The sequence below is a fragment of the Pinus tabuliformis genome, chromosome J, assembly GCF_031772625.1.
Source record: "Pinus tabuliformis cultivar Carrire ecotype Pingquan chromosome J, CPIR1, whole genome shotgun sequence".
Classification (NCBI taxonomy): Eukaryota; Viridiplantae; Streptophyta; class Pinopsida; order Pinales; family Pinaceae; genus Pinus; species Pinus tabuliformis.
In genome coordinates this window covers 622,441,718-622,467,554 of record NC_142295.1, presented here as the reverse complement: position 1 = coordinate 622,467,554, position 25,837 = coordinate 622,441,718, and the positions used below count along the sequence as shown (strand labels likewise).

Sequence of the window (25,837 nt, the reverse complement as noted above, 5' to 3'; positions counted from 1 at the left end):
TTCTTGAGGAGGAATTTCCAATTATTACAATGCTAGCTCTGGACAAAACCCGGAACTCACTCCAACAAACATTAAACCACTTCTTTTGCAATACTTCAGCATATTCTGAGAAACTCGACCTCCTAGGCAAGAAGTTTGCTACAACACAGGGAATTTACTTATGGAAATGGACTGATGTAATGTCCCAAATGGAACTATTTGGGGTTTTCTTGAAATTTTAACTCAGAAATACTTCAGATAAAATTTCCATTCATAAACAGAAGATTTCCATGTAAAATTTAACAACATAGAACATGAAAATAACGATAATGAGTAGAAGGAAATATCAACTTTATTTATAATATATAAACTGGGGTTTTACATGTCAAAACAACTGATATAGATGAGATAGATCTGGCCTCAAGAATCTGCTCTGATGTTGCCCTTGGCCCTCCACCAAAATTGAACTGACTTGCCACTGCTAAGCTCTCCTGTGAATTCTGGATGAATTCACCAAGCGGAGATGGGTGCTTGCCCAATCTCTCTAAATCACCCGAGGGTTTCCGTCCTGGGGCTACTGCTGAAGTAGAGAATCGAGTTCTCAAACCTCTCAACAAGAAGAAAATACAAATCCAAGATATCCTCCAATGGCCTCCTCCTCCTCTTTTATTGATCAAATGGACCCTTCTAGAACCTCCTAGTTTATTATTATTTTAATCATGGAGCACTTTTCCCTCTTTTATTTTAATTAAAATATTCTTTTTAATGCGGGAAAAGGGTAAATTGGCCACCATGTCTCCTCAGGTCACTGAAACTCACATCTAACCATCCCATCATGTAGATCTTCTCGTTTCGGTTCCAACGAGCTATTACACTAAGGTGTTCTGTCAAGTATTCCTCCCGGAATGCCACCTTAAGCGTAATTAATTGAGTTAGGCCCAATAATAACTCTGTTTTCTGAAAGTTGTCGGAATGCACCGGAACGAAAGGAAAACTGTGCGGATGATGGAATATACCAAGTGAATGCCATCGGACCTCATAGAAACTCCTCAAAACCCCTCCAAAATCCCCTGGGCCCACTGATGACACCAACCTGCACCTGTGACTTGTCTGCCCCCAACTCTGAAAGTCCATCCTAACCATGTCATAAGGAACACCAGAAAAAGGAACATTACAAATCCTCCCGCCCCAAGATTGCTTGCCCTCAAGCAATCCAAACCTGTGGATCATTCTGGTGGCCCAACGCAATTGAGATCTAATGCCTGGATCCCATACGAACCACTGGGTGATGCTCTGCCTCTGTGTCAACCCATCATGAATGGACCCCTCAATGCTCGGATCCCATACTAATCTCTAACTGTACCTGTCATCAATCAATCCTCCTGGATCCTAATGCCACCGTGGCCAATCATCGCCCAAGTCCCATGGCTCAGACTGTGCTCTGTCTCCCACTATAGTTGTTGCTCCATAAAGCAAATACTAACCCATCAACTCTCTCCAATCCTACCTCTGGCATAGACTGAGGTCAACCCCACTATGTTGATGTTGGGTTAGTGATACTGAAATATTGATGAACTATCGGTCCACATCCCACTGCCCACTGAAACATGTAGTAACCCCCTCATCTAAGCACCCCTGTTGTACTGTGCCCCGGACTAAGGTTGATACTCCATCAAAAGGATACCAACTCATGATCTCCCACCAATCTAAGGCATGGACTCCGGTGTAAGGAACAAGTCTACTATGTTGATGCTGGTCCACACTCAACTCATGCTGCTCTACCTGGTCAATCAATAATATCCACTGAGAGAACCCTACCTCTCTCCCTACAATGGGTACGAGTGGCCAAACTATGTTGCACGCCCTGTCTATGTACTCCTGGAGAGGGCTACTGCCTGGAAACATTATAGCTCTACTGGCAACCACTGCACCTATTGACACCTCATCAGTGGGTAGGCCCAAATATGGGTGCACTACCATCTCTAGAAGATCCTCTCTCATCTGTCTTAAAGCTCCATACTCCTCTGGTCTACTCATATAGATTACAACCCTTTTTTTGTTGTTGTTGATAATTCAATCTCAGACTTGATAAGTCTGCTCTAGCGATCAAGCGACTTCCTGCAACTTTGATCCAACCTTTGCGTGGTGATTGTTCATGATCAAATGGTGAATGGACTCAATTCATGTCACTTTCTCTAGTTGGCCTGGGGTGTAACAGATCTTTGATGATCAACCAATCTGGCTCAGAGAACAATTATATTTGTCTATCAGCAATGTCAGCGACTCTCTTTCATCCATTGCTTCGCTTGTTGTACTTCCCTTGTGACGTCCAATAGATACGCTATGAAACAACGATTATAACTTCAAACAATTTGGCCCTGCAAACAATTGACTTGGACCTGATCCCACACAGCGTCAATAATGGACGTAAATTCAACCACCACCATGCACGGCATATAGATCCATCAAACAACCCCACGTGCAAACACTGGAAAATTTGGTTGTCTCGTTTTTATTGGTATGCCCGACTCAACAATTGTGCTTCTCTTGGCCCTAAGAAGACGCAACTTGGCTCCCTTTAGAATGTGAAATTTGGTTTCCTGCAAGAACATGATATCCAACCCCACAAAGTAAACTTGCCAATGAAAAATAGCAATAAAACCAACAAAGTATCAACTCCAACACTTGTAATCCTCAAAACCAGTCTGCAAATAAAACCCTCAGGCTGGTAGGAACACTAGCTCTGATACCACTGTATTGTCCCAAATGGAACAATTTGGGATTTTCTTAAAATTTTAACTCACAAATACTTCAAATAAAATTTCCATTCATAAATAGAATATTCCCATGTAAAATTTAACAACATAGAAAACACAAATAACGATAATGAGCATAAGGAAATCTCAGCTGTATTTATAATATATAAATTGGGGTTTTACATGTCAAAGCAACTTATATAGATGAGATAGAACTAGCCCCAAGAATTTGCTCTAATGTTGCCCTAACCCTCCACCAAAACTAAACTGAATTTCCATTGCTAAGCTCTCCTATGAATTCTGGATGAATTCACCATGGGGAGATGGGTGCTTGCCCAATCTCTCTAAATCACCCAAGGGTTTCTATCCTGGGGCTATTGCTGAAGTAGAGAATCAGGTTCTCAAACCTCTCCACAAAAGAAAATACAAATCCAAGATGTCCTCCAATGGCCTCCTCCTCTTTTATAGATCTGATGGACCCCTCTAGAACCTCCTATTTTATTATTATTTTAATCATGGAGCACTTTTCCCTCTTTTATTTTAATTAAAATATTCTTTTTAATGCGGGAAAAGGGTAAATTGGCCACCATGTCTCCTCAGGTCACTGAAACTCACATCTAACCATCCCATCATGTAGATCTTCTCGTTCTGGTTCCAACAAGCTATTACACTAAGGTGTTCTGTCAAGTATTCCTCTCAGAATGCCACCTTAAGCATAATTCATTGAGTTCAACCCAATAATAACTCTATTTTCTTAAAGTTGTTGGAATGCGTCGGAATGCACACTGTGAGGATAATGGAATATACCAAGCAAATGGCATTGGACCTCATACAAACTCTTGAAAACCCCTCCAAAAGCCCCTGGGCTCGTTGATGACACCAACTTGCACCTGTGACCTGTCTGCCTCCAGCTCTGAAAGTCCATCCTAACCATGTCATAAGAAACACTAGAAAAAGGAACATTACAACTGATATAGGAATGATGAATGCCTCTGCCTCCAAGAAGTCTGCTCCAACACTGGAATGTCTGATTTTGTTGGAATTTCTATGTCTAAGTGTTATAAAGCCTTCATGTACTTTTTGATTTTTTTTCTGCCTACTTGTTCTGATTAATTAACAAGTTATTTACCATGTAAATACTGAAAATAAATACGAGTACATGCTCAACACATTACAGAGCATCAACTGAAGGAAACAAAACAAGCACACAAGTGACACCGTTGTTTTTGGACCAATGTCCCCGGAAAAACCCAATGCGGGAAAACCGGTGCAACTATCTGAGGGTTTTATTATTATGTCTGAATACAATCTGGGTGCCAAAACCAGCTCACCCAATAGAGAATAATCTTGGAAGTAGTACTTCTCTACTCGGAAGCAGATATTCCAGCTGAAACCTTGGATAAACACTCTGGCAACTCCCAGCTCCAATCTGCCCCATGAAAACCCCAGCGTCTGCCTTTAGGGACTGTGTCAACCCTTTTTGGCCCTGCGTCAACCCAACATCAGCCCAATAACCCCTGCGTCAACCTCTAGAGCCTTTGCGTCACCCACGCTGGCTATCTGAGGCTCTGTGCAGCTCTTGGTTGCCTCTGTGTGGGCCCTAGCTGGTTCTGCATCCCTCTCTCTCCTGGCTTCTGCGTTGATTCTCTCGGTACCCTCTCTGCCTCTCTGCTTCTGTATTCACTGCCCCTCGCTGCTGATCACTGATTCTATCTCTCTTAGCAAACCCCGCTCTAGAGAATTGAATGACTGATCACTCTGGTGTATTCTCCAAGTGACCCTCAAGCCTCCTTATATACTTTAGGAGAAGGAGGAGGAGGATCTTGGAGGACTTCCATCTACAAGAGCTAAAGAGGTAAGTGCAAACCCCAAACTCCCTTATTTTTTTGACATATTTTTTTGTATTTTTCTCCTCCCTCTCCTACTCTTTCCCATTGTTTCTACTTGCTCATTTAATTGTAGGTTGTCCACCACCTATATCCATATTCCAAGACGGTGTTCTTTTGGCTTCTATGTATCATTCCACTTTTGGTTTTAATGATGGCAAGGGGGAGTAGGAATAAAAGGGAAGAAGCACAAGAGGACAGTGGTCCCAATATGAGTGACCCAATGTATGATGAGGAGGAAGGGTTTGAAGAGGAAGGGGATGAAGTTGAACCTGAAGGGAAAATTGAAACACTAGAGGGGAAAGCTGCATTAACACCCTTGTGGAATTATGTGACCAAACTTGAAGGGCGAAAGGGTGGTGGAAGCTACAAATTTTTGTGCCCTCATGGTTGTCATGGAGGAAAACCATTTAGTGGTTCATATACCTGTGTGAGGAGGCATCTTTGTGGGGTGATGGACAGTGATGATAAAAAGGGTGTTGTGGGGATACAAATTTGCCCAAACATTTCAGCGGAACAAAGAAGAAAATACATCCAAATAGAGGAGGCTGCACAACAAAAAAGCAAGAAATAAAAAACTCATTCTGAATATGTTAAAATTGGCAACTAGGGCAAAACTTCATGTGGGTCATCTTATTCATCGCTGATAATATTTTTATTAGATTCCTCTCGTCGAGAGGTGTAGGATTGATATAAGATCATCCAATTCCGAAAAGTATTCATGGAGATATGAATTTATTTTGATTATGGAATTATTATCAAGCCGACCTACAACTCACGTAGGCTCAGAAGCCCAATAGTCGCATCTATTCAAACACCAACATTGTGCAGAAATACAAGAGGACTTTTCCTCATTTGGACTCACTTATCTCATCACATCTCTCTCTCTCTACTGCGCAGAAAAGAGTCTCTTCTCTACTATGCAGAAAAGGGTCTCTCTCTCACACATGTGAAGCGGGAAGCTGCAACTGCAGATCCAAATTTTGACTAGCGTTGACCATCAGATCTCCTCCTTAGAATTGCGCTGAAGGTCCATCTGGATCTCCTCTGAAAGCCGCAACTTCTGGGGTGGAATCAAGTCAATCTGACGGACAGTTTGCAAGATATCGACTGCCCTAGTTTGAAGCCGGAAGCTGCTGAAACTGAAGCTGCAACTGCAGAAGTAAAGATTGACCTGCGTGGACTAGAATATCTCCTCATCCGAACTGCGTTGTAGGTTCATCTGAATCTCCTCTGAAAGCCGCAACTTTTGGTGGTGGAATCAAGTCAATCCGATGGACGGTTTGCAAGATATCGACTGCCCTAGTTTGAAGCCAGAAGCTGCAACTGCAGAAATAAAGTTTGACCTGCGTGGACTAGAAGATCTCCTCATCTGAACTGCGTTGTAGGTTCATTTGAGCCTCCTCTGGAAGCTGCAACTTTTGGTGGTGGAATCAAGCCGATCCAACAGTCGGTTTATGAGATATCGTCTGCCCTAGTTTGATGATGAAGCCGCTAATGTTGATGCTGTTGATCTAGAGTTTGCTACTGCTGATATGAATTAGATTTATTGTACTATTTCTCTTTGTTGAATTATTGAAGATAAAAGAAGATTTGGTCAAAGGGTTTCCCTACACATTGTGGAGTTTGTCCCTAGCTAGCCGCCACATCTTGTGTCTCTTGGCTTGGCTTGTTTTCTGTCGATCGTTTAATGTTCTATCTGCACTTTACTTTATGTACATGTGATTGCTAATCTGTGGAATATAATAAGGAAAAGAAATAAACTATTATAAGCATTGAACATACCATAACTTAACATGGTATCAGAGTTGAGGTGAAGACAAAGCCTGAGCAAGAGCAAGAGCAATCACCAAAGAGAAGATTAGCAAGGCTATCCTAAAAGAACGATGGGGTCCTCAACACTCTTTCCTGCCAAAGACAAGCTCCATGAGAAAGCTGACTATCACGGATGGAAGATGTCTATCGATCTAACCCTTGAGGATCAAGGAGTGTTGGATCATGTAAGAGGCAATATTGTTGAGCTTCCATCAAATGCACCTCCTGCTACCAGGAACAAATGGAAGAACGGAGAAATTAAAGCGAAGAAGATCATCTGGGACTCTATCGACAAGCACTTGGTGGCCTACATCTCCAACCTAAACACCTCCAAGGAAATCTATGATAGACTAGTGAGTTTATTTAAAGTAAATGATGCAAATCAAGTGTTGTTTCTCAGAAATAAGCTGAAGGAAATTAAGAAGGGTAAAGATGAGAGTATGCAAGCATACTTCTTAAGGATCACCGAAATCAGGAACGATCTACTATCTATTGGGGAGGATATTACTGACAGGGAAATGGCACTCACGACTCTTGGAGGATTACCATTTGAATGGTACGTGTTCAGGACTACTCTTCTGAACAAAAATGTAATTCCTGGTTTCGAGGAATTAATGGCTAGATGCATTCAAGAAGGAACAAGGGTAGAAGAGCATGAAATGCCCATGCCTAAAGGTCCTCCTGCTGCCTTTTCTTCTCATGCTAAGAAAATAAATAATTCTGGGACTAAATCAAAAGGAAAGGCTGTACCTAAGGATGGAAGAAAAGGACGATGTTACATCTGCATAAAGTAGGTCACTATGCAAGGGAATGCCCTGATAGAAAGGACTTTCATCATGACAATGATCAAAATCCCTCTGATGGCAATCAAAGGAATGCCAAATTCAATAGCAAAGTTAAGAGGAGAGCTAGGAATCAAGGAAGATGACAACCATTCAAGAAGGCTAGAAATTCCAACATGTATTAAATGCACCTGACCTCAAAAAGAACTTGGTGTCCATCTCGGCAATGGAAGACAAAGGCTACAAGGTAACCTTCAGCGATGGCAAGGTACGTATATGGAAAAATAATGTTAAAGATGCCTTATATCAGGTCGATGGAAGTCCGCTAGGTGTCATATCTTATGACACATCTCTTCAGTCTGAACTTTGGCATCAGAGGTTTGCCCACCTTCATTATAAAGCTCTACCCGGTGTAAGACAAATGGTGACAGGGATGCCCAAATTCCGAGTAGAGAAAGAAGGTGTATGTCCAGGATGTGTCGAAGGAAAGCTCAAAAGGGGACCATTCCGCTCAAACCAAAGCAAGACCTCCAATATATTACAGTTGGTTCACTCAGGCATACCTAAGGTTGCCATTAAGAGGGAGACTACTACAACACATACTCCAGAGCAGAATGGTGTGGCGGAAAGGAAGAACCGCACAATTATGGAAGCTGTTCGGGCCATGCTACATGATCAAAGACTTCCGAAGTTTCTATGGGCTGAAACTACAAACACTGCCGTATATGTACAAAATCGATGCCGTCATCAAGCATTAGGTTCCAAGACTCCTGAAGAAAATTTCACCGGTAAGAAACCTAATGTTTCTCATTTTAGAATTTTTGGAAGCCCTGTATATTTTCATGTGCCGAAAGAGAAAAGAAATAAATTGGGTGCATCTGGAAAGAAGGGAATTTTCATGGGCTATAGCGAAAATACTAAAGGCTATAGAATCTATGTAGCCGGTCAAAGGGAAGTTGTAATTAGTCATGATGTCACCTTTGACGAAGATATGGATCTCAGCAAGGTGAATAATCTTCCGACTTTGAGGAGCTCTCAAGAAGCCGACACCAGGAAACTAAAAGAAAAGGATGATGAATCAATGTCTGATGTAGAAGAACCCATGGATCCGATTGATCCTCATCCAGATGAGCCTTCCTCTTCTAGGAAGAGGCCTTCATGGCTTAGGGGGATACTTGATGATGCTGAAGGACAAGCTGCACGCCAAGGAACCTTCCGTGAAAGTAAGAAACCTAACAAGTATCAAGGATACCTAATCATCATGAGCACGATCATACAAAATAAGCCTTCATCATTCTCAGATGTCGTCAAGCATCACGGATGGAAGGATGCTATGACCAAAGAATATGAGTCTATTATGGAGAATGATGTTTGGGAAGTAGTTCCCAGACCCCAGGACAAGACAATTGTCACTTCTAAATGGCTTTACAAGATAAAGCATGCAGCAGATGAAAGTACGGAAAAGTATAAGGCTCATTTTTTTGCTCATGGTTTCTCCCAGAAGGAAGGTATAGACTACGATGTGATATTTGCACCTGTTGCCAGATATACGACCATTCGCTCGATCATAGCCCTTGTGGCTTCAAAAGGATGGAACCTACATCAGATGGATGTCAAGACTGCGTTCTTGCACAGTTCGATCAAAGAAGAGGTCTATGTGAAGCAACCCGAAGGATTTGAGATTAATGATCGAAAATCTCATCTATGCAGGTTGAAGAAGGCTCTTTATGAGTTGAAGCAAGCACCCCGAGCATGGTATGAGAGGATCGATAGCTACTTGATGAAGCTGGGATTCACTAGGAGTGAAGCCGATCTTAACCTTTACTTAAAGGTTGAAAATAACAAGCCTCTCATACTAGTGTTGTATGTGGATGACCTCTTTCTAAGAGGTGCATACTCTCTCATTCACAAATGTAAGAGGGAGTTGGCTTCTGAATTTGAAATGAAGGACCAAGGACTTGAAGTGTGGCAGAAGCCAAGGGAAATTTTCCTATCTCGAGGAAAATATGTGGTAAAGATATTGGAAAGATTCGATATGATGAAATGCAAGCCTGTGACTACCTCGAGGATCTTAACTTTTAGAAGTTATATGGTAGTGACGTCGGACCAGATTTGGGAAATGCCTCTGAGTTTCATAAACTCATTCGCATTGATGTTCTTGGTGAACCTCCGTCCAAACATATGCTTTGCAGTTAGCATTGTGAGCTCATATTTGGTTGAGCCTCACTGGATTGATGCCAAGAATCTTTTGAGATATCTTCGTGGCACAATTACTAATGGGTTAAGATACACTACTAGAGATGTGAAACTACTTGCATATACTGATGCTGATTGGGCAGGCAGTGTGGTGGACCGTAAGAGCACTTCCGGGTGCTGTTTCACCTTGGGATTTGCTTCGATATCCTGGATGAGCAGGAAGTAGAATTCAGTGGCTTTGAGCACCGCCGAACCAGAATATATTGTTGCTAGCATGGCCTCTTGTGAGGAAGCCTGGTTGCGAAAGCTCTTCAGTGAGCTGTTTGGATTTACATTGGATACCACTATGATTCTCTGTAACAACCAGAGGTGGGATTCGATTATTGAGGAATCCCATATTCGTCGATTGCTCCAGTAGATAGACATCATCTGGGATATGGTAAATCGATGAGCAAGGAGGCTCCATCGCATTAAGATGATGTACAGGTCAATACACCTGGTCAAAGCCCTGAGGAAAGATCTAATCTGTGATTTTCCCAAATGACTTGGAGTCGTCAAGAAACCCTTGTACAAGGGTCCGACATGTTGCATACATTGAGCTCTGGGAACTCTGAGGGCTTGCGGTTCTTACTAGAGCAACATACGACCAAAGGTTGACTCACCCTCCCCTGGTGGTGCGCACTGGAACAAGATGATTCGCTCTCTTGTGGGACAAGATGATTCGCTCTCTTGTGGAACAAGATGATTCGCTCTCCTATGTAGCAGGATGATTAGTTCTCCTATGCAGCTTGGATTGATGTGTTCTCCATGGTGATTGTAGCAGGATTGATGTGTTCTCCTGTGAGGCTTGGATTGATGTGTTCTCCATGGCGGCTTGGATTGATGTGTTCTCCATGGCGATTGTAGCAAGATTGATGTGTTCTCCTGTGAGGACAAGATTGATTAGTTCTCCTGTCGAGGCATCCTACCCATGTAGTCTGGGACTCATGGGAAGTACCCTAAGTTACCGGATCCGGCACAGGGAGGAGGAGTATTGCCGGATCCACGGATTTGAACCGGATCCGGATCCGGATACTCCAAAAATACGGTTAAAATACGTATTTTTTAAATATACGGTTTTTGGAAACGGACAACCTTTACAGGATACGGATCCCGCACGGGATTTTTTGTTGCGGGCTTACCACTGCACGCAGCACGCACACCTTGCTGGGCCCCTGCACGCAGCACGCAGTGCTATTCACGCCCGCACACAGTATTATTCACGGCAGCACTATTCACGCCCGCAAAAAATTTAAAAACGGCAAGGGTTTAACTGTTCACAAGGTAATTAAATTTTTAACATTCATTTATTGTTATCAGTTATATAGCCGCATAGCGTAGTGTTATGTTAATATATGCACATATTAATATTTAATATATTAGTTATCAGTTATATAGCCGCATAGCACCAACACCTCATATAAAAATCAACCAACAGACCCATACCGCCGTGTCCACTATACACTTTAGCTAAAACGAAAAACAAAGTATTATATTATATAGATGCACCTAATCCGAAGCAGGAACAGAAGCAGCTGTTTACTTAGGACCGAATTGGAAAAAAAAATTCGAAAATACGGCGGTTCGATTCACTACGTGAATTAATTCGCCCATTCGAGGTTCGGTACGGCATATTTAGTTTACAGGAGAGCCCAGCAGTTTTCCACGTGGCCATGGGCTCTTCATAAACCCTTTCCCATCCATGAAATTGCATACGATTAAAAGTTAAAATTGTATATAACTTTCCATTAAAGGTGTTAGATTTAGCTTATTCTGTTTAGAGGCACAGCGGAGCCGGTTTCCAATCAGAATACAGATTTATCGTACCATCCTCTCTTCAAAATTCCTTTTGGATCGATGAGATGACAGCATTGATAAAAAAAATTATTGAAAATTTGAGTTAATATTAAATTATAATATTTAATGGTTTGTAATATGTAATGGTTATAATTTAGAATTTGTTTTAATTGGATTAATAAATAATTGATAATAGATGTTTTTGAAATTTTTAATATTATATTATAAATTTAATAATTTTAAAATTTTGATAAAACAATTTATTTAAATATTTATAAGATGTCTATTTCTGAATTTTTACGGGGTTGAATTTTAAGCATTCTAATTAATATATTAGTTATCAGTTATATAGCCGCATAGCACCAACACTATGTTTAATATTAATATTATATATTAATATTTAATATATTAGTTATCAGTTATGCACATATTAATATTTAATATATCAGTTATATAGGGTAATATATGTTATATATAAATATAACAATGATATTCATATATTTATATATATATGTTACATAATAATAACAGTTATATTAATATATTTATATATTAATGTTTAATATATCATAATATATGTTATATAACAGTTATATTCAACGAAAGTTATATATTACCCTCACTGGTAGCTAACTGAAATGTAAAAAAATATATACCCTCCACCAAAGTATAAGTATGTGGTTTTTTTTATAAATGTCTAGTCACATAAATTAATGTGGTTATTAAAATTTAAAAAATATTATTATATTTTTTTGTACTTGACGTATTAAAATTTAAAATATATTATTATATTTTTTGGACTTGACGTATTAAAATTTAAAATATATTATTATATTTTTTGTACTTGACGTATCCTTGTCGTATCCGGATCCTGGATTTTCAAAAAACTAGCGAATCCGGATCCGAATCCGTATCCGTATCCGGATCCGTATCCGAATCCTGGTAACTTAGGAAGTACCTCTCATCTGATCAATGAGCAAGGAAATGAAGTTAGGGACCATAGTAGTACCGATGGACGCATCGTTGTATCTATCGTACTCCCTACGCTAGGATGATCTCCATATATCTGGGATCAATGATACTGGTCTGGGACCAGTGGTAGGAGTTGTACCATACTATGACACTGACTTCAGGTTGGTTGAGACTGGTCTGGGACCAGTGGTACATACTCTGAGACTGACTTCGTGTCAGTGCAATACTGGTTTGGGACCAGTGAGAGTGGTACATACTATGACGCTGACTTGTCAGTTGAGACTGGTCTGGGACAAGTGGTACACTCTCTGAGACTGCGATACTGGTCTGGGACCAGTGGTAGGAATGGTACTTACTATGAAGTTGACTTCAGGTCAGTTGAGATTGGTCTGGGACCAGTGGTACGCACTTTGAGACTGACTTTGAGTCAGTGGAGGATGATACTGGTCTGGGATCAGTGGAGTTGTACTCACTATGATGCTGACTTTGCATTGGTTGAGACTGTTCTGGGACCAGTGGTACATACTCTGAGATTGACTTTGAGTCAGTATGATACATCCTCGATCATTTCTTCTTCTTCATAATTCAAACAAAAGTAGAGCAGAATAGAACAAAGCAGAGCAGTGCATAATAGCGCAGAGCCGTACAGATCAGTACAGGGCAAAACAAGACAAAGCAGAACAGGTAGAGCAGGGCAAGGGTTAGGCTATACAGGGCAGTGCATTTGATGTATGAATAGTAACAACCGATAGACAGATTGCAGATGAAGTTCTCCCTAGTTGAGAGGGAGTATTAAAATTGGCAACTAGGGCAAAACTTCATGTGGGTCATCTTATTCATCGTTGATAATATTTTTATTAGATTCCTCCCGTTGATAGGTGTAGGATTGATATAAAGATCATCCAATTCCGATAAGTATTCATGGAGATATGAATTTATTTTGATTATGGAATTATTATCAAGCCGACCTACAACTCATGTAGGCTCAGAAGCCCAACAGTCGCATCTATTCAAACACCAACATTGTGTATAAATACAGGAGGACTTTTCCTCATTTGGACTCACTCATCTCATCACATCTCTCTCTCTCTATTGCGCAGAAAAGAGTCTCTTCTCTACTGTGCAGAAAAGGGTCTCTCTCTCACACACGTGAAACCGAAGCTGTTGAACCTGAAGCTGCAACTGCAGATCCAAAGTTTGGCTAGCATTGACCATCAGATCTCCTCCTTAGAACTGCGTTGTAGGTCCATCTAGATCTCCTCTGAAAGCCGCAACTTTTGGTGGTGGAATCAAGTCAATCCAACGGAAGGTTTGCAAGATATAGACTGCCCTAGTTTGAAGCTACTGAAATTGAATCTGCAACTACAGAAGTAAAGATGGACCTTCGTGGACTAGAAGTTCTCCTCATCTGAACTGTGTTGTAGGTTCATCTGAACTCTGTTGTAGGTTCATCTGAACCTCCTCTGAAAGCCGCAACTTTTGGTGGTGGAATCAAGTCAATCCGACGGACGGTTTGCAAGATATCAACTGCCCTAGTTTGAAGCCAGACGCTGCTAAAACTGAAGCTGCAACTACAGAGGTAAAGTTTGACCTGCGTGGACTAGAAGATCTCCTCATCTGAACTACGTTGTAGGTTCATTTGAGCCTCCTCTGGAAACCGCAACTTTTGGTGGTGGAATCAAGCCGATCCGACGGTCAGTTTGTGAGATATCGTCTGCCCTAGTTTGATGATGAAGCCGCTAATGCTGATGCTGTTGATCTAGGGTTTGCTACTACTGATATGAATCAGATTTATTGTACTATTTCTCTCTGCTGAATTATTGAAGATAAAAGAAGATTTGATCAAAGGGTTTCCCCACACATTGTGGGGTTTGTCCTTGGCTCGCCGCCTCATCTTGTGTCTCTTGTCTTGGCTTGTTTTCTGTCGATCGTTTAATGTTCTATCTGCACTTTACTTTATGTACATGTGATTGCTAATCTGTGGAATAAAATAAGGAAAAGAAGTAAACTATTATAAGCATAGAACATACCATAACTTAACAGAATCAAGTGCAACCTCTAGATTTGGTAGCTCATCTCCTCATGGTACTTCTGGAAGCTCTGGACGTAAAAGAAAAATAGGGGATTTCCTTAATGTTGTTGGGAGGGATGATGTGGATGGAAACATAGTCCGATTTCTTTGTGCTTGCGGTGTACCATTCAATGTGCTTCACTTTCCCTATTGGCATGAAATGGTAAAGGCCATCAATGAAGCCCCAAAAGGATACAAGTTCCCCAACTATGAGAAAGCTAGAACAGTATTAATAGAAAGAGAAAAAGCAAAGGTTCAAAGAGCTTCGACACATTTTACAAATGAGTGGGTAGATTGTGGGGTATCCATTGTATCAGATGGGTGGACAAATATTAGAAACCAACACTTGATAAATGTTCTTGGTGTTTCTACTAGTGGTGCAGTATTTATTACATGTCATGACTCCTCCATCAGTGCATCTTCCCAGAACATTGCAGATCTCCTATTGCAATCACTCAAAGATGTTGGTTCAAATAATGTGGTTCAAGTGATCACAAATAATGCAGCAAATTGTAAGGCAGCAGGTAAAATTATTGAGCGTACTCATCCACACATATTTTGGTCTCGGTGCCTAGTTCACACATTGAACCTTTTGATGCATGATATTGTGAAGCATAAAGAATGTGGGTCGATTAATGAGCTTTACAGGAGAGGGAAGAAACTCATTAAATTCATCACAGGGCATACAAGGGTAAACTACTTCTATGGCACTTAATCCAAGTTGCAGTTGCTTAAACTTGCAAAGACAAGATTTGCCAGTTATTACCTCACATTTAGGTGGCTAGTGAAGGTGAGACAAGCTTTAACTAATATGGTGTGTGCTGAAACATGGGATGAAATTAACACTGATAGAGATGGTGCTAATGCAGCCAAGGACACTATTCTTGACATGTACTTTTGGTCATAGGTTAAATATGTTTTGCAATTCACCAAACCAATCTATTACATGATCAAGTTTGGAAATTCAGATCGACCAATAATTGGGGAGGTGTATGAGCAAATGGATAGCATGTTGGGGCAGATTAAAGACATTGTTGATTCTAGAGATATCACCTTGTACAATTATATTCGTACAGAGGTGGAAAACTGATGGGAAATGCTAAATGTTCCATTGCATGCATTACCTGGGGGGGGGGGGAGCAAGAGAAAACCACACCAAGATCAAGAGGTTCACAAAAAATATATGATTGGATTGAGTAAATTAGTCCCTGATGAGGAGGAGGCTACCATGGTACGGAGATAGTTGAGCAACTATACGCTTAACATTGGTCCATTTGGGAGCATGCATGCAATTAGAGATCGAGAGAATTTTTCTTCTCTTGAGTGGTGGAACATGCATGGAGGGGCTACTCCACTTCTACAGACTTTGGCATTGCGGGTGCTATCACAGGTGGTAAACACTTCTTCTGCAAAGAGGTGTTGGAGCTCTTATTCTTTCATCCATAGTGTTAAAAGGAACAGGTTGAGTTTAGACCGGGCAGAGAGCTTGGTTTATGTTCATTACAACTTGTGATCGTTGTCCCATTACTGTGATGATGCAAAGACTAATAAAGACCTTAAGATTTGGGACAGGAATCCAGAGGAGCCCAATTGGGAGGATGGGGTGTTGCGATTAGAGCAATTAGAGGATGCTCTTATCCAGGTATGTCCATTGTGGTATGAATTTTGCTTATAAAGCATTTCTTTAATTCATGCTTTTAATTTTTTTTGTTAACTAGTGTTTTTTTTTGTATGAATTTTTTGAGCGATTCCAGGATGATGATGATCGTGTTGAGATGCCACCCCCATCTAGTCCCTTGGTTCCTAGGTTCCATGGTTCAACACCAACAGCAGGGAGCTTGTCTTCATCAGTTTCAGTGCCACAACTTCCACAGGCACCATCTTCTTCATTGCCACCACGTGGAGACCCACCGCCTCATTCTCTTCATGGTGGAAGGAGGAGAGATTAGTAGATATATTCACAATTTACTACTTTTGTCATAGATTAATCATTAGACTTGTAGGCTTGTGAATTTGAACCTTTGTCTTGGCGGTGACCAAGTGACATATTTTGTAAACATTATTATTTGAATTTTGGACATGACAAATGTTGACAGTTGCTCACTTGCTAGATAAATCATAATATGCTCTATGTTTTATGTTTTATAATATGCTTAAATGTTTTATGTTTTATAATACGCTTAAAAATTTGATGTATGTTTGTAATTGCTAGAATATAGATGGTTGATGTTCGAATAATTAATCATTGATGTACATACCAATAACTACAATGGAATCATGGATGCCATATCTATCTTGATTTATGCAAAAATATGCATGTTTTCATGTCTTCTACAACTAATTTGGTATTTGGGATGTTTGTTTGAGTATAAATGCAAACAAATATAAATATAAATATATATATATATATAGTAGACGCTTCCACAGAAGCTTTGCTTCCTAGATTTTTGGAAAATGACGCTTCCGCGTCCCCGCTTCCAAATAACGTCCCCGTTTCGTCCCAGCTTCGTGCAACATTGCTCCTAGGGCATCACTTTCCTAATAAACCACCCATAGAAAAACTTCTATCTCTTGGCCTCAACTACGCTGGTGTCTCTCTTAGGCCTCCTCCAAATTTGAGAAATTCAAACAATCGGGTCGTGAGATATCCCAAGCCCTAGCCTCGAGATTTGTTTTTGCCCTAAGTTTCCCTAGGCTAGTTCCTCATAGGGATCATTTTGCACCTTCAATTGAAAATCAATTCTTTGATCCCCTTCTCCTCCTTGTTTAGGTCAAGTCTATCATTGGTTGCTAAACTCCTTCCTCTTGACCTAACCTGGGTCCACTTGGTCTTGTGTGGTCCCATACCTTTGAAAAGTCAACTCTTCAAAAACCACTTGGGAAACCAAGTTCAACAAGGATTTTAGGGTTTTGGAAGCTCCTTTACAATTCACACTCCTCAAACCTAGCCCTTAAATCCTCATCCCCTTCTCCTAGAAAGCCTTGTACCTTGCTTAAAAGGCAAGCAAGTCCCATTCTTGAGCCTCCCCTAGGAAAGGGTCCCCGAGATCACTTCACACCCATTTTAGCTGATCTATCCTTCATAAGTGATTCTCTATATATCGGGTCTCCTCCCATTGGTGAAAGTCTGTAAAGAGTAGGAAGCTTTAGCTATGGTGACAGTGGGCTTTAGCTTCATTGTTGCTCTTGACCTAGCAAGTGCCCCTCTAGGACCCCCTGCTAGTTTGAGTGGTAACAAGTACAAGATGATTGAATGTTACAATGAGGGCCCGCTTATATACCAAGGCAGGTGCCCCTTCATGATTGGTCATGTCCATTAAGACATGCCTCTTCATTAACTAATCATTAATTAACTATTATTATTTACTCATTTATATTTATTTTATTTTAATATAAATTATATTCGTAACAATCACTATCATATAAAATGCTTCCAAGTCACTGTCGATATTCTCACAAGCACAGGTATGACTATCATATATCACTGTCATGTAAATCATGACAGTGACAAAGATCACTTTCTCACTGTCTTATAGATCACTGTAATATGTCCAGGGCACTACACCATCATGAAGATCAAGGGCACATATATCAAAGGCACTGAGGTTACTACCATTTACATGTGCATCACAGTCATTGTCATATATAAAACCAAAGGTATCTCTATGAAGGGTTTCTATGATAAACATAATATTGAATGCGAGCCACAGAGTTTGGTATTAAAGCCACATAATACGAGCCATAGAAAAATAATAAGAGATATAAAGATTAGGAATATCAATGCATGCCACAGTTGCAGTGCAAGCCACAAAAATCACACATATAATTTGGAGCCGCAGAGATATAATAAAATGAACCACATAGAATTGGATCCACAGAGATATAATTGAATGAACCACATAGAATTGGAGCCACAGAGATATAATAATATGAACCACATGGAATTGTTAGCAACAAGAATCAAGTGCAGGCTACTGAAAGAGAGATGCGAGCCTCTGATATTCAGTGTGAGCCACACAGGAATAGAGTATGAGTCACAGGAATAAACACGAGTCTCAAAAGTATTGATCTGAGCCATGGGAACATAGAATACATGCCATAGAAGTTAATGTGAGCCACAATAATACATGCGAGATTAGCAACATAAGCCACAGTAGAATGCGAGTTACCTGAAATAATGTGAGTCAGCCACTGTGATTCATTTGTGTGCCATGGATGACTATACGAACCTTTCAAATGAACGAACAAATCACATAAGTGTATCAAACCTCAGATATAGATGCGAGCCCTTTTGTTTGAGCATTAGAGCCATATATGAACTATAAACTATAAGGTTTTATTTATATAAATAAATGAGGTGCCTTTTCGTGCCAACATGAAGCCGACTTGGAAGAGATCCTTCTAGTTTGTTCTTTATATTATTTAAATACATTTGCAAATTATTTGGATGAAGGCTTTCCCGAATAATTTTGTCACGCCATATAATAATATAAGTGACAAACACATTTAAAGATAAGATTTTTATTTGATCATTTTGGATTCTTGCTTTGGGGTAGGATGAGCCTCTTTTAGGGCTATGGGGAAATTCATCCCATAGCTGCCCAAATTTCAACATATACCAGCTACATATGCTTGACAAAATCTATATATTCTGTACCAAAAATTGGTTTCCTAATTAAAAGATAGGGAACGCTTGCAAGAATTAGAAATGGACTATAAAAGCTTTTGCTAGGATCCTTTAGTAGCTTAGCATGAAAAACCACGAAGAGGTTTTAAGCTTTAAAAGTTTAATGGAGCAAGAAATTAGTTGAAATTAAATTTGTCTAATTTGATGGATAATGAAAGACTCAAGAAAAATATCATCAAATTATTGCCCAAGGAACTTATCTCTGTCAATAAAAATTATCCAAGATGGAAGACAAAAAAAAAATAAAAAAAAATCAGACATTCGATACTAGTTTTAAGAAAGGAATGAAGTGGCAACCCACGCTACGCATACTCATATTCTTCAGGCATGTTTTTCTTTATTTCCTCGTAAGTCATTCCATCACAGACTCCCGCATTTATCTCATCCAAGGCACGCCATTGTATCTGCATATCAGAATACAAATTTGCACATTTCAGCTAACAATGACAACTAGTTCTATTCACCATTTCAAACAAGATTGACTTCAAATTGGAAGCCACAGACACATGAACATAACAAGTTGGAATATTTTCAAGGATATCATTGGTTCAAATAACTGCTCACAACATAGGAATGTGCATCATACCTAATCATAATACAGTTCTATAAATATACAATAAATGTATCAGAATTGGTGATCCAAATTAGTTGATAGTATTTGCTGTTCCGGAATCTGTAGACCTACTTATGAACTTTCATAAGATTATTTCAAATTCACAATAATTATGTAAGTAGTGCATATAGACATTTGTAGTTCTAGTCATGTACTTTTAGGATTGTCGTGGTGAGGAATGTTATTTCGGGAAGTCTATTCTAGGAGTTGAAGGTCGGCTTTATCTCCAAGGTTTTACCTTCAAGATTACTATTACTTTAGGATAATCTTAATCCTCAGTAATAATGTACTTGTGTAATACCAAGACAATGACAGCGCATGTTGAAACTTGAAACAATCAAGGACACTTGCTCTCTTGCACACTCCTGTCCCTCTTTCATTTTCTTTCAATGTGCACTTGTATTAGTTGGTATTAAATTGGAACTAGGACTTTGGCTCTCATCCTGGTATTCTTTAAATCCTGCCTCTTCATCTTGACTTGCCATCACCCAGGTTTTCTTCAGAGTCTGCCTCTGCAACCAGGTTCATGACCTTTGCAAGTAAGAGTTCTTTTATTTCTCTGCAGAAATCGAAATTTTTAGCAATATCTCTCAGACATGAATTTCAACCATATTTTTACTTCTGCTTGGATCATTTCTAGGAATTTCCTAACGAATCCATGATGAGATTTAGTCTTGGAGCTTGGCATGAAGTTTAACAAATAACTAAGAAGACAAGCTTTACATCCTCTACTTGCCAAAGTGTTAATAGGTGCAAATATTAAAGAATGAAATACAAGATAGAGTGAGAAAACATTTTGACGCATGGAAGCGCAAATCTTTTATGTTCCATGAAAATGAATTAAAGTCTAATGCTATGTTTATGGCATGCTTCCTAGGGTACAATAATGATCCACCAAGGCCGGAATTGTAAAAGATGCATTTTTGCAAGATTCTGAATCAATGCGAAAACATGAGCTTGAATATCCAAGCCTATTGTAATTTTCATACCCAAGCCATTAAATATAATAACGTTATTGGAACAACAAGATGTGCACATAAACTAGTAATTTAGGTAGTGGGAGAGAGTAGAGACAACATCAGCCATGGGAACAACTTGCGCCTGAGAAAAAATATTCTAAAAGCTAAGTTGCAAAGACAATCAAAACTAAACATTTTAATATCTAGAGAAGACACACAAACTAATGAGAAAGAGGTGTGGTTAATAACAACTTTATTAAAAAACGTCTCAAGTGTAGATGATATTAAACACTTGTTTATCCCCCTGTTTGAAGGTTATTAAACAAAATCCACATCACTAACCAACAACGTAACATCCCTTCTTGGTTACATCTTAGGTAACTAACACATCACATGAAGTCTAATACTAATATTTACTTCAATGTTGTTATTAATCCAACCCCACCCCAACCACCCTCACCACCAACCCTCCCCAACACAAAATAAAGGATTTTCTAAGTCTAGCTTCTATCCCACCAAAAAAATCATTTTTTTTACCAAGAACAACTCAACTATACAACCATTAGAAGACAATTATAACTTTTTCACAAATGATTTGAAGACCACATATGGGTTATATAGGATGACTATCAAAAACGGAAAAGTTTAGATCAATGTTGCATGACTCGTACTCGTATAAGACTCGTCACGGCATTGACTCGTATAAGACTCGGGAACGACCCTTATATGACTCGTACTCGTATAAGACTCGTCACGGCATTGACTCGTATAAGACTCGGGAACGACCCTTATAAGACGCGTATAAGACTCGTCAAAATACAAAAAAAAAACTTAAAATATGGTAAATTTTAAGCACAAAAAAGAAACTAATGACAATTCCAATCCTTATAAGTTATAAAAACCACAATATATGCAATAATTCATAACATCATCTCATATCTATAAAAGTACAACATAACATTTTTGATTTTTGTAAGCAAAACATTTAGACACTGAATAACAAAAGGGCTCATGATTTCATAATTAAAATAAAAAATGTCAACAAGTTCAAAATTCAAGTACATATGTCATAAATGATAAATGATTGTCTCATAACAATCTTAAGTCTCATCACTCATGGACGACCACGCCTACAATAAGCCCTCGTGGAGCTAGTGGTAACATCGGAAGGTTGAAGCAACTGTGAGGTAGGTGTATTTGGAGTCTCCATTTGAGATGGAAAAGTAGAGAGATCCTCAGTCTCTTCATCAAGCCAACTCAAATCAAGGGACTCCTCCTCCACAACCCAATCAGACTCTAAATCAATAGTATCCAATAAAATTGGATCTGTATCCTTTGGTTGCACTTGTTTTGTGAGCATTCAAAGGTTGTAGTAGATGAAAACCAACTTCTCCAACCTCTCATGCTCCAACCTGTTTCTCTTTTTGTTGTGGATGTGCTCAAACACTGACCAATTGCGCTCACAAGAAGAAGCATTGCAGGGTTGACTCAGAACTCTGATGGCGAATTCTTGTAATTGTGGTGCCTCAGTGCCACAATCTATCCACCAATGAGCTATAAAAAAATAACAACAAAAATCATTAGTTTGCAATGCCAAACATATAAAAGAGAACTAGCAAAACTACAAGCTAAGTTCTGACAATTTGCACTTACAAGGCATTTTCTTGTCCTTGAGACATTGGCTTGAGCTGAATCCAAACATGCCAGATGCTTCATTGTACATATCTTGTTGTATGCCGATTTTGTCCTGATAATCATGATCCGGGAACATCTTCTCAATGCATATCATCACACCTCTCATCATCTCAGGATCTCTTTGAATGCTAGACCCCTCATTATAGAATAAGCTTGGTACTCATACAAAAGGATTTGGAGGGAAAGACAGTTTGTAGCAAACCATGTGACAGTTGGGCGACTAAGCTCACCCGGTGTGAATTCCCTCATAAGGTTCAACACCCAAGCATGATTATAAATATACTTGGTAATTTGCTTGCATTCTTGCACATCTTGCACCCACTCCAACTTTCCAATGTCCTCTAGCATCAAGTCTATGCAATCGGCAATGCATGGAGTACAAAAAATGGTGGGATATTTGGCACAAAGCAACCTTCCAATTGCCACATAATTTGCTGCATTGTCTGTGATTACTTGGACAACATTTGCAACCCCAACTTCCTCCACCACATCAGCCAACAATGAAAAAATCAAATGTGCATCTTTTACATTTGCAGATGCATCAATGGATTTTATGAACATGGTTCCTTTAGGGCAAGCTACAACAAAATTTATTATTGTTCTACCCCTCTATCCACCCATCACACATAATTGTAAAACCTATAAATTTCCATGAGCTTTTAACGCATTCCAATTGTTCCTTGACAAACTCAAGCTCCTCATCTAGCTCTTTACCCCTAAGTGCATTAAAAGATGGGGCTTTGTATCCAGGGCCAACACTTGCAATGGCATCCACCATGGCCTGATAAAAATAATACTTTGCATAGTTGAATTAAAGATTGTTATGGCACAAAACCTCTTCACTGCCATATCTGCCTCCTTCCTCTTCTTTTCATTAAAACTTTTCGAGCTGGTTGAGATCCTAGAGTTGTATGAGGACTGAAAAAAGAAGAGGTTATACTCCTGTTTGCCACAACACTTGAAGAGGAATTACTAATACCTGGACTTTGAAACAGTGTTTCACTCTAAGATGAAGATCTACCTATCCCAACAATCTCATCCTTCCTTCTTGCCCTCTTAGAACTTTCTTCTTTAATGGATTCCAAAGAAGCTGTCATCTCAGTAGTGACTTCATTAAGGCAACTTTGACAACATCCCGCACCATTCCCAGGAATTTTGGCTAGGTGGAAGTTTAGCTTGTTTATGCCTGCATGCATTGTGGTATTGCAATAATTGCACTTGATAACGTGGTCATTATCGACAATGATTTGTTGACCATGTGCCCATTCCGGATCACGAGACTGTCTAGAACCCTTTGGTGGCATGGTGACAAAATCTAGAAGCAAACAAAATAATTTTTTTGGTTTATAATTTTTTTTGGTTTCGATTTTTTTTCAATTTGCAAATTTTTTTCGCCCTGTGGTTGAGTTTCTCAGCCACACAGGACTATTGTGTGGCTGAAAAACTCACCCACAAGGCTTGCAGGCTGAGGAGGCTGTGTGGCTAAGAAACTCAGCCACAGGGCTTGCAGGCTAAGGAGGCTGTGTGGCTGAGAAACTCAGCCATAGGCAGCCCCAAAAAAAAAAAAAATTGTAAAAAATTTGCAAACATAACAAAAAAAAAAAAAAAACACAAAATTGAATGCATGGAAAACATTCAAACAAGGTTCATGAAGCCTACTTGAAGCTGAGTCTGATCCGATGAAGCCTCCTTTAGCCTCCTCCAAGAGCTCCTTCAGCCTCCTTTAGCTTCACTGCTCAACACTCATAAAATTAGCCAAACACTCAAATGACAAGTGAATGAGAAATGGAAGGGAGAGAGGTGCTTATAAAGCATTTTTTTCCCTCCAATTTCCCTTTCCCTCCACCTCATTTCCAAAAAAGTAGAATTTGTGCCTTTTGAGGCTCGACAGGTCCGATGAGGGTCTAATAGGCTATCCGCGGGTTGTATACAGGTAGCCGGGTTTTATGCTCAACCCGCCAGGTCCGGGTCTTATCCGCGGGTTCTATGCAGGTGACCTGACCAATATAAGACCTGTGCAGACTCGCGGTTCTTATGCGGGTCATGTTTCACTGCTACATTGTTTCTAAGTGACTATACGTTATATTTAATATTAATTGGTGTAGTTTTTCTTCTTGTCTTTAGTTTTCTGCTGGACATTTATACACAGAAACAATGGGACAACACCAACAATTTGTTGAGAAATCCATTAGGGTAGCATTTATTCTTGATTTCTCTTACTTGACATGTACCTGTGATATTATATTTGTCTTTTATTTATTATAGTAGTGCTCTTAACATCAAATAAATGCCAAAAAGACATGAAGATCACAACCATACAAGATGAACACAAGATGTAGGCACTCAGCCAGGGCAAAACCCCTCTTCTAGGGGAAAACCCATAAATTCTTCTTCTCTTCTTTAGAATCAAATCAAATGAGACAACCTTGACCTTTTAACCAAAAACATAGACTCCCTCCATCCACCAAGTCAGCCCTCAACATAAGTCATTTGAAGTCATCTAGAATCTCGTTTCTTCTTTCCTGCAACTTCTGCAATTCGACCTTACATCCTCGGCCCCTGCAACTAGCTTCAAGTTTGCATGTGTGACAGAAAACATCAAGATTTCGGTTCTCTTTAGCTTGACAGACTTCTCTTCCTTCTTCGCTTGGGTTTACTCTTTTTTCTAAGCCTTCACATTCCTTTCTTCTTCTATTCAAATGGCAGATCGAACTTGTCATGGTGGTGTCTCAAATGGGTCAAATTCATTGTTATTTATAGTTGTTGGAAGCTCTTCTATTAGGATGACATGAAGGACTTGAGGCTGACGTGAAGGGGTGAGGAAACCGACTTAGTGGAGGATTGTAAGACACATAAAAAATAACTTTCTTTTCTTGACATAAGGAGCCCAAGAAGGGTCTAATACATTATGACTTTGACTTAAGACACAGGCCTAGAAGCCTTCAATGGAGGCTTCACCTACAAAAAAAATAAATAGAGCATGAAACCCATGCTCATAAAATAAAATTTTCTTTTATAATAGTTTTCCTTTTTCTTTCTTTTTGACAAATACATTACATCATGGTTCAAGTACAATTATGAAGACATAAACTAGTTACATTTCTCAACAAAATTAACTACTCCACCACTTTTTGACCCCATTTATGTTGATTTTTGTATAGCAATGAGAAGTATTCCCGCATGCCAAATAGAGCTACTAAATTGGCCATTTAAAATTATGAAAAATTGTATTAAAATTGTAATTTTTTGAATCATGTAGGCTCCAAATCATCAAGTCAGCCCCACCATGAAGGGGTGTGACTTTTGGTCAAAAAGTCACCCATTTGACTAATATAAAAACCACAAGATGATCTCCACATTTGGACCAATTCGACCAAGACACATTCTTCTATTTTTCTGATCCACATGTGCGAAGTCAAAAAGGAAGAAATCTGAAGGTTGATCGAAATAAAGAGGTTTCCATTTGACCAAGTTTGACTAAATTTGACTGCAGGAGAAAGGAGACTTTGACCAAAAATTTGGGCTGCAGTCAACCACAGTTGACCACAGACCTTTGACCACAAGACCAAACTAACATCAAGCCGAATTTC

The 25,837-nt window shown here is 39.5% G+C and overlaps 1 protein-coding gene across 4 annotated transcripts in view; it reads right to left on the bottom strand.

Moving 5' to 3' along the window:
- F2KP (fructose-2,6-bisphosphatase) overlaps nt 1–25,837 on the bottom strand; it is a 420,497-nt gene that overhangs the window by 18,939 nt on the left and 375,721 nt on the right. For 3 of the 4 annotated variants that reach the window (XM_089378232.1, XM_089378231.1, XM_089378233.1), the window contains one exon: nt 19,293–19,384. In XM_089378232.1, coding sequence (XP_089234358.1) covers nt 19,293–19,384 — 92 coding nt within the window. Of the gene's footprint in view, nt 1–19,277; nt 19,385–25,837 lie in introns of all 4 variants that reach the window. The other variant, XM_089378235.1, reaches the window with a different exon arrangement.